General features: G+C 46.4%; 1 protein-coding gene across 1 annotated transcript in view; it reads right to left on the minus strand.

Annotated features, from left to right (window-relative positions):
* The window catches only part of LOC137571249 (cytochrome P450 2K6-like), a 136,132-nt gene that overhangs the window by 46,829 nt on the left and 74,409 nt on the right, over positions 1 to 14,894 (minus strand). The window contains exon 2 of the mRNA XM_068280124.1: positions 4,011 to 4,212. Within this exon, the coding sequence (XP_068136225.1) occupies positions 4,011 to 4,193 (183 nt within the window). The 5' untranslated portion in view covers positions 4,194 to 4,212. The remainder of the gene's footprint in view (positions 1 to 4,010; positions 4,213 to 14,894) is intronic.

Here is a 14,894-nt window from a genome sequence, read left to right on the forward strand (position 1 = left end):
GCATTTCAGGCGGTCTTACACGGCCATGGCACGCTTTGCGGACATTCAGCGGAGAAACAACTTGCCGGTGAGACGCCTGATTTGCGATAGCCCGACTTGCTGGAATTCCACCCTGATTATGTTCTCTCACCTGCTAGACCAGGAGAAAGCCGTCACCCAGTACCTGTACAATTACAGTAGAAGGACACAATCTGGGAAGATGGGATGTTCTCGCCACCGAACTGGACACTATGCGAAATGCATGCAGGATCATGCAGCCGTTTGAGGAGGTGACCAACCTGGTGAGTCATGCTGAAGGCACCATCAGCAACTTGATCCCCTACGCTTACTTCCTGGAGCGTGCCGTGCGTAGAGTGGTGGATCAAGCTGTGGAGGAGCGTGAAGAAGACAGTTACGGCAGGAGGAGTCGTGGGAGCAATTTTCATCCAAACCAGATGTTTCCTCGACACCTGCGGCAGCACAGAAGGGGGAGGAAGAAGAGGAGTCGTGTGGGGAAGTAGAGGAGTCAGACTCGGATGAGGATGAGGAAGGTGTTTCTGTGGAAGAGGAAGAGGCGGCGGCAGAAGAACAACCGCAGCAGCCGTCAGAGGGGGCTTGTGCTGCTCCACGTTCCCGTGGTATTTTTCGTGGCTGGGGGGAGGAAGAGGACTTGCGTGACGTCACTCAGGAAGAGCAAGAGGAGATAGAGAGTACGTCTGGATCCAACTTTGTGCAGATGGCCTCATGTTGTCCAGCCTATTGAGGGACCCCCGTATCAAAAAACTCAAGGGGAATGACCTATACTGGGTGGCCACGCTACTAGACCCTCGGTACAGGCGCAAAGTGGCGGACCTGTTACCAACTCAACAGAAGGCGGAAAGGATGCAGCACTTGCAGAACAAGCTGGCAATGATGCTTTACAATGCGTTTTAGGGTGATGTGACAGCACAACGCAATAAAGGTACCACTGCCAGTAATCCTCCTCCTCCCAAGTCCACGCAGGCAAGGGCAGGACGCTCCAGCGATCTCAGGGTGATGTCGGGCATGCGGACATTCTTTAGTCCAACGTCTCGCCGTAGCCCTTCCGGATCCACCCTCCACCAACGCCTGGACCGGCAGATAGCTGACTACCTGGCCTTAAGTGTGGATGTAGACACTGTGAGCAGCGATGAACCCTTGGACTACTGGGTGCGCAGGCTTGACCTGTGGCCAGAGCTGTCCCAATTTTTGGGGGGATTTTTGGCATGTATCCCACTCGGCCATGCCCCCCTCCAGGTGTTAGACCCCTTGAAAAATCTTTCCATCACTTTTGTGGCCAGCATAAATTTTTCTAGTTTTCAAAGTTCGCCTCCCCATTGAAGTCTATTGCGGTTCGCAAAAAATTGCCCGAACCGAACTTTCGCAGGAGGTTCGCGAACCCGGTTCGCGTACCTAAAACCGGAGGTTTGGGCCATCTCTAAAGGTCATGTGAAGCTTGTAGCACCAGTTCCAAAAGCAGGTCTATTTATTCATAACAAGCATGATTAGTAGCAGTCAGTCCCGTGATTATTGTATACCATTAATATTATTAACCACTTGACAACTGAGGGGTGTTTTCCCTTTAGGACCTGAGCAATTTTCACCTTTCAGCACTCCTCCCTTTCTTTCACCAATAACTTAATCAGTACTTATCATAACAAAATGATCTATATCTTGTTTTTTACGCCACCAATTAAGCTTTCTTTTGGTGGTACATTATGCTAAGAATTATTTTATTCTAAATTCATTTTAATAGGAATAATAAGAAAAAAACATTTCTAAGTTTGTGTCCATTATAGTTTTAAAATAAAACATTCTGCTGTGGATAAAAGCCACACACTTTATTTGCACATTTGTCCTAGTTAGCGCCAATATTTTATTTGGAAATCAAGGTGCATTTTTTAAATTTTGCATCTATCACTGATTACAAGCCCATAATTTAAACATTAACAGTAACATACCCTCTTGGCATACATATTAAAGTTAAGTCCCAAAGGTAACTATTTATGTTTTTTTTTTTTTGTAATTGTCATATGGTGTTTTGTTTTGTTTTTTTAATGCAAAAACATTTTTTGGGTACTATGGGAGAGTGTAGGAAGGAAGGCGTTTTAAATGTAATTGTGGATCTTTTTATTAAAATAAATGTAGGTCGGTGTAATTTTACTATTTGGACACAAGGGCCCATATGCAATTCATTTTTCTCCTTAGTTTTCTCCTAGGAGATAATTTTTCAACTTTTCAGCACTTTGCAATTAAAAAAGTACCAAAAAGTAAGTGAAAAAGTACTGTCAAAATTATTTTGAGTATTTTCTTGCTTACTGGTGGGTTAAAAAGCATTTTATAGACAGGTTTAAAAATATCACCTAGGAGAAAACTCAGGATAAAAAGTGAATTGCATATGGCCCAAGATATCCTTATGCATTATTTCCTATTAGGTTACTATAAGTACGCTAAACAGGAAGTAATGTGTGAACGTGTTATTCTGGAAGATACAATGACACAGGCATCTCATTCATGCCGGCGATCATTTACACTGGGACTTCGATTAATGAATGAGAACTGTGTTCCCCACTAACGGATGGCGACGTTAATGAGTGTGCGTGGGAGATGGTGGGGAGCGCACACAGTGGCAATGTGGCGAGAGGCGTATATTTTCGCCCCTCCCGCGGGTCGTAGATATGCTGCCTTAGTTTCATAAAGTGGAGTGGTTAAGCAGGCTCTACACCTGTGAATTAGTCTATGTCTGGATCTTTCAGATCCTCCCATTTCCTCAAAAGAATCCATCAAGGCACCATACAAATGAGGAACACTCATAAACCAGTAGCACCCACATGTGCTGAAAGGCCGATATTTTTTTTGTCCGTTGAGGGAGGGTTCCTTCCCCAGACTAGCAGAGTAGGCATGCTTCGCCAGCAGGTGGATTTCCTCAGCTTTACCACCTCCCAGTCCGAAACTGGCTGGGCCTGTGAGTGGTGTATAGCTGATCTGCTGGTGCGCCTCCTCCTGTGTACCGTTTCTTCTCTCACTTAAGGAGATATAGCCATACAATAGGTGTTCATGACCTTCCTCATGTGGTCTAACCATAGAATCTCATAGACATCAGTGCCACTACGTGGCTGTCTGATAATCATATCAATCAATTTGCAGCCGAAATATATGGAAACAATTGATCCGGCATGCTGGAAAGATCCCAATTGAAAGGGCTCATTTGGGTGCGCGACGGTAGCAGTGTTCAATTTCATGAAAACCGATGGACCTCTGCCGGTCTCACCCTATTGTGTATGTACCTCTTGACTGTGGAAGCGGTGCTTAAACTTACCTGTCCACTGGTGCGCTCCTACTTTGTCCTGTGTCTTCTCTACATCACTACTGGATGTCTGTACCCGGTGCCCAGATACGGGAAACAAGAAGAGGCGTATCAGCTGACTGGTGAGCTAAGCACCACTGCAACACTCACCATGGGTCCAAGGCATACAGCTTACACTAGGGAGACATGGGGGACCCCCAGGTGGAGGCAGATGCAAATATTTCATGCTGGATATCATTGTGCACTACACCGGCAGCAATAGATCCCTCCTCTGATCTGATTCGGTCATAGATCTATCCAATGGTGGCATCTTCCTCAAGTGGGGTGAGGTGAGACAATTGAAGGAAGTAGAAGATTTTAAGAGACTTGTGGATATTCATGCCTGATCCACTGTACATTTTATTAAAAAAAAAAAAAAAAAAAACCCATCTCATACTGCATGCAAACCACTTCTTTCCCTTCCCCCTAAAAAGAATGAATAGTATAGTTCTCTTGTGCTAAATACTATTCCTCCACTCCAAAACTTAGCAGAAGCTAAATACTATGCACCTACTAAACTTCAAGTGGCTAGACAGTGCTTGTAGTCCTAGTAGTCCTCTCCTCATATTCTTAGCATCTTCTTACCACCTGTGTACTTTCTGCATGGTGCTATGTGATCCATGTTCATAATGAGAATACCTACTTTAGAGCATAAGTAATGTATTACCTTCATAAATGAGTAATGAGGCTTCTTGTGATCCACCAGGTGCAGGTTTCCAATGAGTGGCAGAGGTGTAGGCCCTGGAGGATAATTTTTGTTCTTATGTTTGCCATAGAGCTTTACTAAGCCATAGAGCTTTACTAAAAGCAAAAAGGCAACGATGGACAGAAGAGCAATAAAAAGAGCCATGGCAAGCAAGTGTTCAGATCTAAAGATGAGAAGAACAACAACAATGGTTATCAGCATGCATTATCATGTGCCATTTTTTGTCAGGAAAACATTACTTGCAGGGGCATAGTTAGAAACTGTAGGGTCCCATAGCAAAGTTTTGCTTGCCCCCCCCCCCCCCCCAAAAAAAAAATTTGGTAGCCAGAGGGGCCCCTAAACATTAAGTAGGCCTCCAGTAATGGGAGACAGAGGTACTCCCCCGGTAGACCCCTCCCTTTCCCAGTATATGTAGCCAGAAGGCCCCTGTGTAGGTAGACAGAACGACCCATCCCCAGTATGGATAACCAGTAGGACGCACCTTACCCCCCAGTGTTGGTAAGCAGATGTAGCCCTCCCCCTTCTCTATATAGATTGGTAGAGACCCCCATATAGATAGGGAGATGTACCCCCTCCCTCTCATGCAAAGCAGTGGTAGGGCCCTCTCTGACCTTTTCAGTGCCCCAGGTAAGAAACCTTGTGTTGTCCCCACCCTCTCGTTCTTCCAATACACATTAGATTACTCTTAGGTACAATTAATGGCATGACTATATACTCCAAAGTGTTCTGGAAGATGTCAGCGCTATATAAATGCATCATAATAATAATGACTGTAGTAGAAATTAGATTGTAAGTGCCTCTGAAGATGGTCATTAGCATGACTATGTATTCTGTAAAGTGCTGTAGAAGATGTCAGCTGGGCTGTGGAGTCGGTAGAAAAATCATCCAACTTCGACTCCTCAGTTTATAAAACCACCGATTCTGACTCCAGGTACCCAAAAATTGCTCGGACTCCACAGTCATTGATGTCAGAGTTATATAAATACATAACAATAATATGGTAGGACAATAGACATTGTAAACACCAAAAGGAACAGTAGCCCCTAGGTGGGGTAATAAATACCAATTTTCACAAGATGAAAATTTTCAAAAATGAAAAAGTAACTTTATTTGGACATACACAGTCAATAAAAAACATTATTAAAAAACATTAAAATGTTCCTACTGTTGAATGTAATTTTTAGAGATGGCCCAAACGGTTCGCCGGCAAACGATTCTAGGTGAACTTCCGGGGGTTCGTGATTGCAAAAAACTGTGAACTTTATCGGAAGTTTGATTCGCCCCCATAGTGCACCATTAGGGTCAACTTTGACAGTCTACATCACAGTCAGCAGGCACATTGTAGCCAATCAGTCTACACTCCCTCCTGGAGCGCCTCCCCCCCCCCCTTATAAATGGCAGGCATCACCGATCATTTGACTCACTCGTGTGCCTGCAGTAAAGGGACAGCTTCTGCAGACTCTCTCATAGGGAAAGATTAGTTAGGCTCTTGTAGGCTTCTTAGCTTGCCCCTTGCTGATTCTTAATGCTATAATAGCACGCCACAACAGCTCTTTTGAGAGCTAATCTTGTTCTTGTGATCTATTTTTTTTCTGTGTGTCCCACTGACACTTGTGTTGCATAGACACCCTTGATAATTCATAATGTTTGTGCCACTGCCAGGCCCAGCACATTCAGTGACTACCTGTGTGTGTGACAGGTGCACATTACCCATCACTGCACATACCTACCTGTTGTTCACTGTGCACCCACCTACCTACGTGAGCTGAGCTCATGCAGTGTCACTGTGCCTGTCTGCTACCTGTCTGTGTGTGACAGGTGCACATTGTAATACCCATTACTGCATATACCTACCTACCTGTTGCTCACAGTGCACCCACCTACCTATGTGAGCTGAGCACACGCAGTGTCACTGTGCCTGTCCGCTACCTGTCTGTGTGTGACAGGTGCACATTGCAATGCCCATTACTGCATATACCTACCTACCTGTTGTTCACAGTGCACCCACCTACCTACGTGAGTTGGGTGCATGCAGTGTCACTGTGCCTGTCCGCTACCTGTCTGTGTGTGACAGGTGCACATTGTAATACCCATCACTGCATATACCTACCTGTTGTGTTCAGTGCACCCACCTCATCACTGCATATACCTACCTGTGAGTGCATGCAGTGTGATATACCACTCCGTGCATACTTGTTAACTGCACCTTTGTGACTGCACATTGTATTAGTCAAGTCAGTGCATACCTTTCACTTCATCCCCCCTGATATGGACAAAACTGACAAAACAGGTAGAGGCAGAGGTAGAGGCAAACCCAGAGGAAGGCCCCCCGGCAGGTCTGATCCCATCACTGTCAATTGATAAAATCAGCAGCGCAGAGGGCAGCGGCACAGATGGCATGCGATCGGATGCGCTACGTTCGGATCGCACAGCCATCTGCGTTGCTAGATGTGAATGAGTCCTAAGAACTAAGCAGATATATTCATTTTTATTAACTCTAACTCAGAAGACCTCTTCCATGCTCAATGCTTCCAGGAATAAAGGCTCTGTTTTCCTGTTGGCTGATCAAGAATTGTAATCCACAAGGAAATATAGCAACCCACTCAACCTGTGTGAGCAGTCTTTTCTTTCTTTTGCAGAGAAACAGTTTAAACGCTCCAAGGTTCATCCGGGTAAGTGTGATTCAAAACTGCAATCTTTAGTTCCTGGTATTGAATGAGTATTTGATAGAAACTTTCAATGTTCTTATTTTTCTCCACAAGACCCCATCCAAGTTACTGCAGATTATCATACAGGTAGACTCCTACTTAGATTAATTGAACTGCTTTAAATAAAATCTCTAATAAACTTCTTTTTCTTACAGGAACTCAGAACATCACTTCTACAGGTAAGTATACTTTTCTTTATATGAATAAATATAATTCAAAGAAATTACTGCAGGAAGGTTCTCATAACTTGTTGTAATAGATAGCGGAGAGGCCGCGGCGGCGGTGAGCGGCATGGCGGCCATATCCGCGTCTCAGCCGGCGGCCTCCGCTGCACGGTTACATGTTGGAGTTTTGCCTGGTCCCTCAGTTGCACATAGACTGAGGGCTACGCGCGCGCGCCAGGACCTTTATGCAAGTAGAAGGGGAGTCAGCTGATCAGCCGGTCAGCTGACTCCAGTAGTGCTCCGGATTGGCTGAGTGACTGGGGCGGCGCTGTGGAGCGCTCTGAGTATATATAGGACCTGCCTGTCAGTTGCTCTTCATCTGCTGTTGCAAATGCTACATGTTAGCAATCAGACCCTAGTCAGATCCGAAAGTGTGCTAGAACCAGCAGGAGCTGGGGATCCACACTTAGCCAGATTCTGTTGATAGCTTAAAGTACTAATTGAATTGTATTATTTGTTATGACCCTCTGCTAGCCTTGACCACTCTTCTGTCTTCTGATTCTGTGCTTCTGCCTATCTGATCCTGTTGCCGACTCAGCTTATACCTCACTCTGATTCAGTCTTCTGTCTTTGTACCGGATCTGTCCGTGTGTTGCCGATCCTGCTTGTCTGACTCTTCTACCTTCACCAGTAAGCTTAGTTCTGGTGAGGGATTCTCAGTTTAGTAATCACCTGCTCCTCAGGTTGATAGCTGCAGTACAGTCTTAATCACCTGCTCCTCAGGTTGATAGCTGCAGTACAGTCTTAATCACCTGCTCCTCAGGTTGACAGCTGCAGTACAGTCTAAATCACCTGCTCCTCATTTTGATAGCTGCAGTACAGTCTTATCACCTGCGCCTCAGGTGGATAGCTGCAGTACAGTCTTAATCACCTGCTCCTCAGGTGATCAGAAGCTGCAGTACAGTCTTGATCTCCTGCCCCTCAGGTGATCACCTGCTGCAGTACAGTCTGAATCATCCGCTCCACGAGTGATCAGTATACGTTGTCTTACTGTGCATCACCCGCTCCTCGGGTCAACCGATCACTAATTCATCTGTGTCTCCAGCCTGCTGGAGTACTGATTCCAGTGTTCTATAGAGATACCTCCCTCTACCAGCTCCTCTGGGATAGTGGGTATCTCTATCTATATTTACTGTTGCACTAAACACTTATCCTACACCTGGGTGTCCGGTGTCTTGCTATACTTGCATTATTGGTGTTTCTGCAGATCACCACATAATCAGGTATAACATCTGTATTATTGGTGATACTGCAGATCACCAATAATCAGAAAATCTGTTCTTGCTGACACCGATCGTTACACTTGTACTCCTGAGGCCTCTTGGCTGCAGTTGGATTCATTTCACAGATAGAAAGTCTTTGGGATTCTTTTGCACAGTTTATAAACTCCAGAGAATCCCTGAATGCTTGGCTTGAGCTAGGAGCAGTTCATGCATGAATACTTAGATCAATTAGCCTTCTTTACATTCATTTTTCCACAATGTAGCTTCTGTGACAAGTTTTTCTTTTCCTCTCCTGTAGGCACTGCTGTTATAGATTCTGTCTCACTGTATACAGGAAATCATCTCTCCAGCTTTACTATCTTCTCTCTTATCTTCCTGCTTTCTACTCTGAATACTTCTTCAGCGGATTACTCTTTCTGCCTCTCTCTCTGCACAGTCTTCAGGTTCACTGTACCTCTCTGCTGCTCTCTTAATCACTGCAGCCAGCTTGGCACATCATCTTAGCAGCGCCATGTCCTTTTACAGATCAGTTTCTTCACAGCCAGCCAAAAAACTGCAACACCACATCTCCAACCAGCTCAGACCGGTTTTCTTACGGTGACCATACGTCCCGCTTTACCCGGGACGCGTCCCGCCTTCGGGGGGCGCTGTCCCAGGCTGCATGAGGTCCCGGGAAACGTCCCGCTTTCAGCAGCGGGACGTCCCGGCCTCGGACTCTGGTCTCATAGACGCTGCGCTAGTTCATTCCCCGCAGCCCCGCTCCAGCAGCCTGCATTGTGTTCCGGGCGGCAGGCACAGGCAGAGCAGGGCTACGGGAAGATGGCGCCCGGAGGTGGAGCCCTGTACTGTCTCCAGTACAGGGCTCCGCCTCCGGACGCCATCTTGCCGTAGCCCTGCTCTGCCTGTGAGCCCGGGGAGCTGCACACACACCAGAGGTCGGCTGCGTGAGGGAACTTCTGTCAGGTGAGTACATGCTTTTTTTTTTCCAGGTGAAATGTGCCCCCATTGCATTTTTGTACTGACATGTCTGCCCCCATTGCATTTATTTTGTACTGACATGTTTGCCCCCATTGCGTTTCTGTACTGACATGTTTGCCCCCATTGCATTTATTTTGTACTGACATGTTTGCCCCCATTGCGTTTGGGTACTGGCATGTTTGCCCCCATTGCGTTTCTGTACTGACATGTTTGCCCCCATTGCGTTTCTGTACTGACATGTTTGCCCCTATTGCGTTTCTGTACTGACATGTTTGCCCCTATTGCGTTTCTGTACTGACATGTTTGCCCCCATTGCGTTTCTGTACTGACATGTTTGCCCCCATTGCGTTTCTGTGCTGACATGTTTGCCCCCATTGCGTTTCTGTGCTGACATGTTTGCCCCCATTGCGTTTCTGTACTGACGTGTTTGCCCCCATTGCGTTTCTGTACTGACATGTTTGCCCCCATTGCGTTTCTATACCGACGTGTTTGCCCCCATTGCGTTTCTGTACTGACGTGTTTGCCCCCATTGCGTTTCTGTACTGACATGTTTGCCCCCATTGCATTTCTGTGCTGATATGTTTGCCCCCGTTGCGTTTCTGTGCTGACCTGTTTGCCCCCATTGCATTTTTGTGCTGACATGTTTGCCCCCGTTGCGTTTTTGTGCTGACTTTTGCCCCCATTGTGTTTTTGTACTGACATGTTTGCCCCCATTGCGTTTTTGTGCTGACATGTTTTCCCCCATTGCGTTTAATTTGTGCTGATGTGTTTGCCCCCATTGCGTTTAATTTGTGCTGACGTGTTTGCCCCCATTGCGTTTATTTTGTGCTGACATGTTTGCCTACAGTGTGTTTATTTTGTGCTGACATGTTGCCCGCAATGCGTTTATTTTGTGCTGACATGTTTGCCCCCATTGCGTTTATTTTGTGCAGACATGTTTGCCCCCATTGCGTTTATTTTGTGCTGAGATGTTGCCCGCAATGCGTTTATTTTGTGCTGATATGTTGCCCGCAATGCGTTTATTTTGTGCTGAATTAAATGTTGCCCACAATGCGTTTATTTTGTACTGACAAGTTTGCCCCCATTGCGTTTATTTTGTGCTGACATGTTGCCCCGCAATACGTTTATTTTGTGCTGACATGTTGCCCATTGCATTTATTTTGTTGTGTCTGGGGTAACTGTTGCTGCATTTATTATTTAATGGTCATAGTTGGCTATATTTGCTGCTTTGGGGTTACAGTATACTATTAAATAGCATCACACAGTTTCTGCACACCCATGATGCGAATCCTCGTTTGACCACATCATGGCGTAAACACTGCTTTCTTATGCCTCACTGTTACATCATTACGTCAGCTCCGCCTATAGAATGTCATGGCCACTCCCATTTTTTGGCGCGGCGTGCTGCGCACTGCGCAGGCGCCACGTTTGTTGCCGCGGCAATCCCCCATTTTTTGGCGCCCCCCCCCCCTTCCCCCCTGCCACCTTGTCCCAGGTTGAGCCTACAAAAATCTGGTCACTGTAGTTTTCTCAACTGCCACTCTGTACGGAGCATGCTCAGGAAAAAAAAAACAGCTGAGTCAGATGCAGGCTCTCTGTGTCCACCCCCTGGAGGCAGGTACTCTTCCTCTCTCAGCTCTGGTTCCGCCTCTTCTGCAGCTGGTGGCCATTTTGGATCCTAGCTTACCCAAATTCTGCAGCCCTGTGATTCAGTAGCCCGTGCTAGCAGCATCTGACAGGCTGCAGCTGCTGGCCAGACACAAAAAGGCTCTTCCCTTTCTTCTAAACTTCTGGCAGGGCTACACCAGCCAACATGCCATCACCCCAGGGGGGCTCAGCTCAGATCGGAGCAATGCCATCTGTTCTCTCTGCCGTGGAAAGGCCAACACCCTTGTAGGGACAAGTGCCTTACGAAGGCACATGGAGAAAAAGCACAAACTGCAATGGGAAGAGCACTTGAGCAAAAGCAGCACACAAAAGAAAAGCCACCCTCCTTCTCCTCTTCCTCCTTCAGGTGCAGCATCTTCAGCCGCTTTCTCCCTTGCACCTTTACAGCCACCCTCCTCCACTCCGCCTCTGCCCTTGAGAGGTTCCTGCTCCTCTGCCCACAGCAGCCAGGTGTCCGTGAAGGAAATCTTTGAGTGGAAGAAGCCAATTTCTACAAGTCACCCCCTTGCCCGGCGTCTGACAGCTGGCTTGGCAGAACTGTTAGCTCGCCAGCTGTTACCATACCAGCTGGTGGACTCTGAGGCCTTCCGTAAATTTGTGGCCATTGGGACACCGCAGTGGAAGATACCAGGCTGCAATTATTTCTCTAAAAAGGCAATACCCAAACTGTACCGTGAAGTGGAGAAGCAAGTGGTGTCATCTCTGGCACACAGCGTTGGGTCAAGGGTCCACCTGACCACGGATGCCTGGTCTGCCAAGCACGGTCAGTGCCGTTACATTACTTACACAGCCCATTGGGTAAACCCGGTGACCGATGGCAAGCAGGGAGTACGTGGCTGTGCAGCGGACCAACTTGTGACACCTCCATGGCTTGCAGGCACAGGCCTCCTGCCACCTCCTCTCCTTCTCCTCCTGCTACATCCTCTTCGATATCGTCCTCCACGGCTGAATAGCAGTTCAACTCTACTGGTGCTGTGATCTCCTCTCCAGTTACACAGCCTCATCTCCCCAGGACCTATGCTGCATGCCAGGTACGACGGTGTCACGCCATCTTAGACATGTCTTGCCTAAAAGCGGAGAGTCACACTGGAGCAGCTCTCCTGGCTGCTCTGAACAAACCGGTGGATCAGTGGCTGACCCCGCACCAACTGGAGATCGGCAATTTGGTATGTGACAACGGCAGCAATCTCATTTCCGCGTTGAATTTGGGAAAGCTGACACATGTACCCTGCATGGCACATGTGCTGATTCTAGTCATTCAAAGATTTGTGTCAACGTACCCAGGCTTAGAGGACATCCTGAAGCAGGCCAGGAAGTTGTGTGGGCATTTCAGGCAGTCTTACACAATCATGGCACGCTTTGCGGACATTCAGCGGAGAAACAACTTGCCGGTGAAACACTTGATATGTGATAGCCTGACTCGCTGGAATTCCACCCTGGTCATGTTCTCTCGCCTGCTAGAACAAGAAAATGCCGTCACCCAGTACCTGTACAATTACAGTAAAAAAACACAATCTAGGGAGACGGGGATGTTCTGGCCCAAAAACTGGACACTGATGCGAAATGCATGCAGGATTATGCGGCCGTTTGAGGAGGTGACCAACCTGGTGAGTTGCAGTGAAGGCGCCATCAGCGATTTCATCCCGTATGCTTACTTCCTGGAGCGTGCCATGCCCCCTCCAGGTGTTAGACCCCTTGAAACATCTTTTCCATCACTTTTGTGGCCAGCATAAATGTTGAAGTTTATTGCGGTTTGCGAAGGTTCGCGCAAATCGAACGTTTGGCGAAGGTTCGCGAACCGAAAATCGGAAGTTCGGATCATCTCTAGTAATTAACCCTCTGTTGTATCAGTATACACTGTATATGATAGATAATAATAGGTTAAATACCAGGGTATGCCTAGTAAAAAAGAGAAAAGTTAAAAAAAAAATTGTGACAAGGGAGTGAATTAGATGAACTATAATTATAACGTGTTCAATTCAGATGCAAATCATATGCAAATCTGCTACTACTTATCATGTAATTGTTAGCACTTGTCTTGGATGCAGGGCATGCATTTTTCAGTCTGGCAGAGGCGGTGTATGCCTGTGCGATTAACCATTCAATTGCAACATGTGTTTAGAGATGCGCAGCCTTTCCCCCCCACCTTTCCTTTACTTTGTAACTATGTAACTGTCAGGTTAGCTGCTCCCAGCCCCTCCTCCTGAGTTTCCTGTTTGCATGATAAGAAGTAGCAGATTTGCATATGATTTGCATCTGAATGTAATGCGAAGTGTGCAGAAAGTCTATATAGGTGCTACACACTGAGCTGGTGGTCATTTCAGATGCAGCCTTAGTGGTATGCGCTGGCGTTCTCCTAGCTCTTCTACCAAATGTAAGTTACACATTTTTTTGCATAGCTGCTCCCGAGGTTTTAAATTTAGGTTAGGTCACTTGCCCGGAGTTCTGCCTCACCGTGGCGCAAGTGTCTAGTATAATATACTTTGCATGCAAACCATATTGGAAGCTAAAGTACCTCCTAGTTTAATAAATGTTAGCACTCGTCTTGGATGCAGGGCATGCATTTTTCAGTCTGGCAGAGGCGGTGTATGCCTGTGCGATTAACCATTCAATTGCAACATGTGTTTAGGGATGCGCAGCCTTTCCCCCCCACCTTTCCTATAATTATAACGTATATAAGTGCCAATAATTGTGTCATAAAACAAAACTTGTAAAAAATAAATACAACTGTACAAAAAAGTGTATCAGGGAACTGCAAAAAATGTATGGATGCGGTGTATCAGATGCAAATAGCAATCCCAATATCAAAAGTAAAGTGCAGAGCAATACGTATGGATACAAGAAAAATGCTGACAGAAAACCAGTCCTGGAACTATATACATTATCTATGAAAAGTGCTCTGTGCTTTTTAGGAAGCTTACCTAAAGTATTTACAGCGGAGTAGTGGCTGGCTGCTGCTTCAGTGGATTAGATTCTGAACTCCTCTTAGGACAGTCAGTTAAATGACTATGTACTCTGTAAAGTTCTGTAGAAGATGTCAGGGTTCTATAAATACATAATAATAATATGGTAGGACATTAGACAATGACTGCGGTAGGTATTAAATTGTGAGCCCCCTCTAAGGACAGTCAGTGACATGACTATTATCACAAGCCCCCTAATGGCAGCACCGCTCATTGCCTTCAATTGTATTTTAAAACGCAGGCCGTCCAACTTGGTGGACGCAATCGATGAGCTGAAACAGCTGGAATTTGACAGCAGACAGGCTAGAAGGGGAGCTTGTGAGCTACAGTAACACAAACTACACACTATTTTAGGGTACAAAGTTGCCACCACCTCTGTAGGAGGACAGAGGACCTCCTCTCACTGATTCTAAAACCTGTGAATAAAACGGTTAGAATATACACTATTCTGGCTATAGCAATACAGTTACTTCCCGGTAACGTCTCTTCCAAAAGCTAGTATTCATTCTGGTTGGCTGAATAATAGGGTGCAGCTGAGAAAATAAGTGACTTAAAATCTTTCATTTATAAATGCAATATAAATAATTAATATATACAGAAAATCTGTAAAAGTAACAATTAGACAATGATAACCCAGTGTAAAATAAAAGGGACAATTAAATAAACGGATACTTAAGTTCAGAAGAAATTTCCCTTTGTGGAAAGTCCCAAGCACCTACAAAATTCTTTGTTTCCGGATCAGACGTCAAACAAGATGGCAGCTAGCTCTGTCCTCATGCCAGCTGCATGCAATCCTTACGATTAGAGATGTGGTGAACGGTTCGCCGGGCGAACATCTCTGGGGGTTTACTACTTCCGGGTCGCTCTGACCCGGAGTAGTACGCCTGCGCTGCCCGGCGGAGCGCGTCCTAGATCGCGCTCCTGTTGCCGGGCACTCTGTGCGCATGAGCGTGACGTCGTTCATGATGTCACGCACATCCGCACAAAGTGCCCGGCAACAGGAGCGCGATCTATGACGCGCTCCGCCGGGCAGCGCAGGCTTACTACTCCGGATCAGAGTGACCCAGAAGTAGTAAACCCC

The sequence above is a fragment of the Hyperolius riggenbachi genome, chromosome 4, assembly GCF_040937935.1.
Source record: "Hyperolius riggenbachi isolate aHypRig1 chromosome 4, aHypRig1.pri, whole genome shotgun sequence".
NCBI lineage: Eukaryota > Metazoa > Chordata > Amphibia > Anura > Hyperoliidae > Hyperolius > Hyperolius riggenbachi.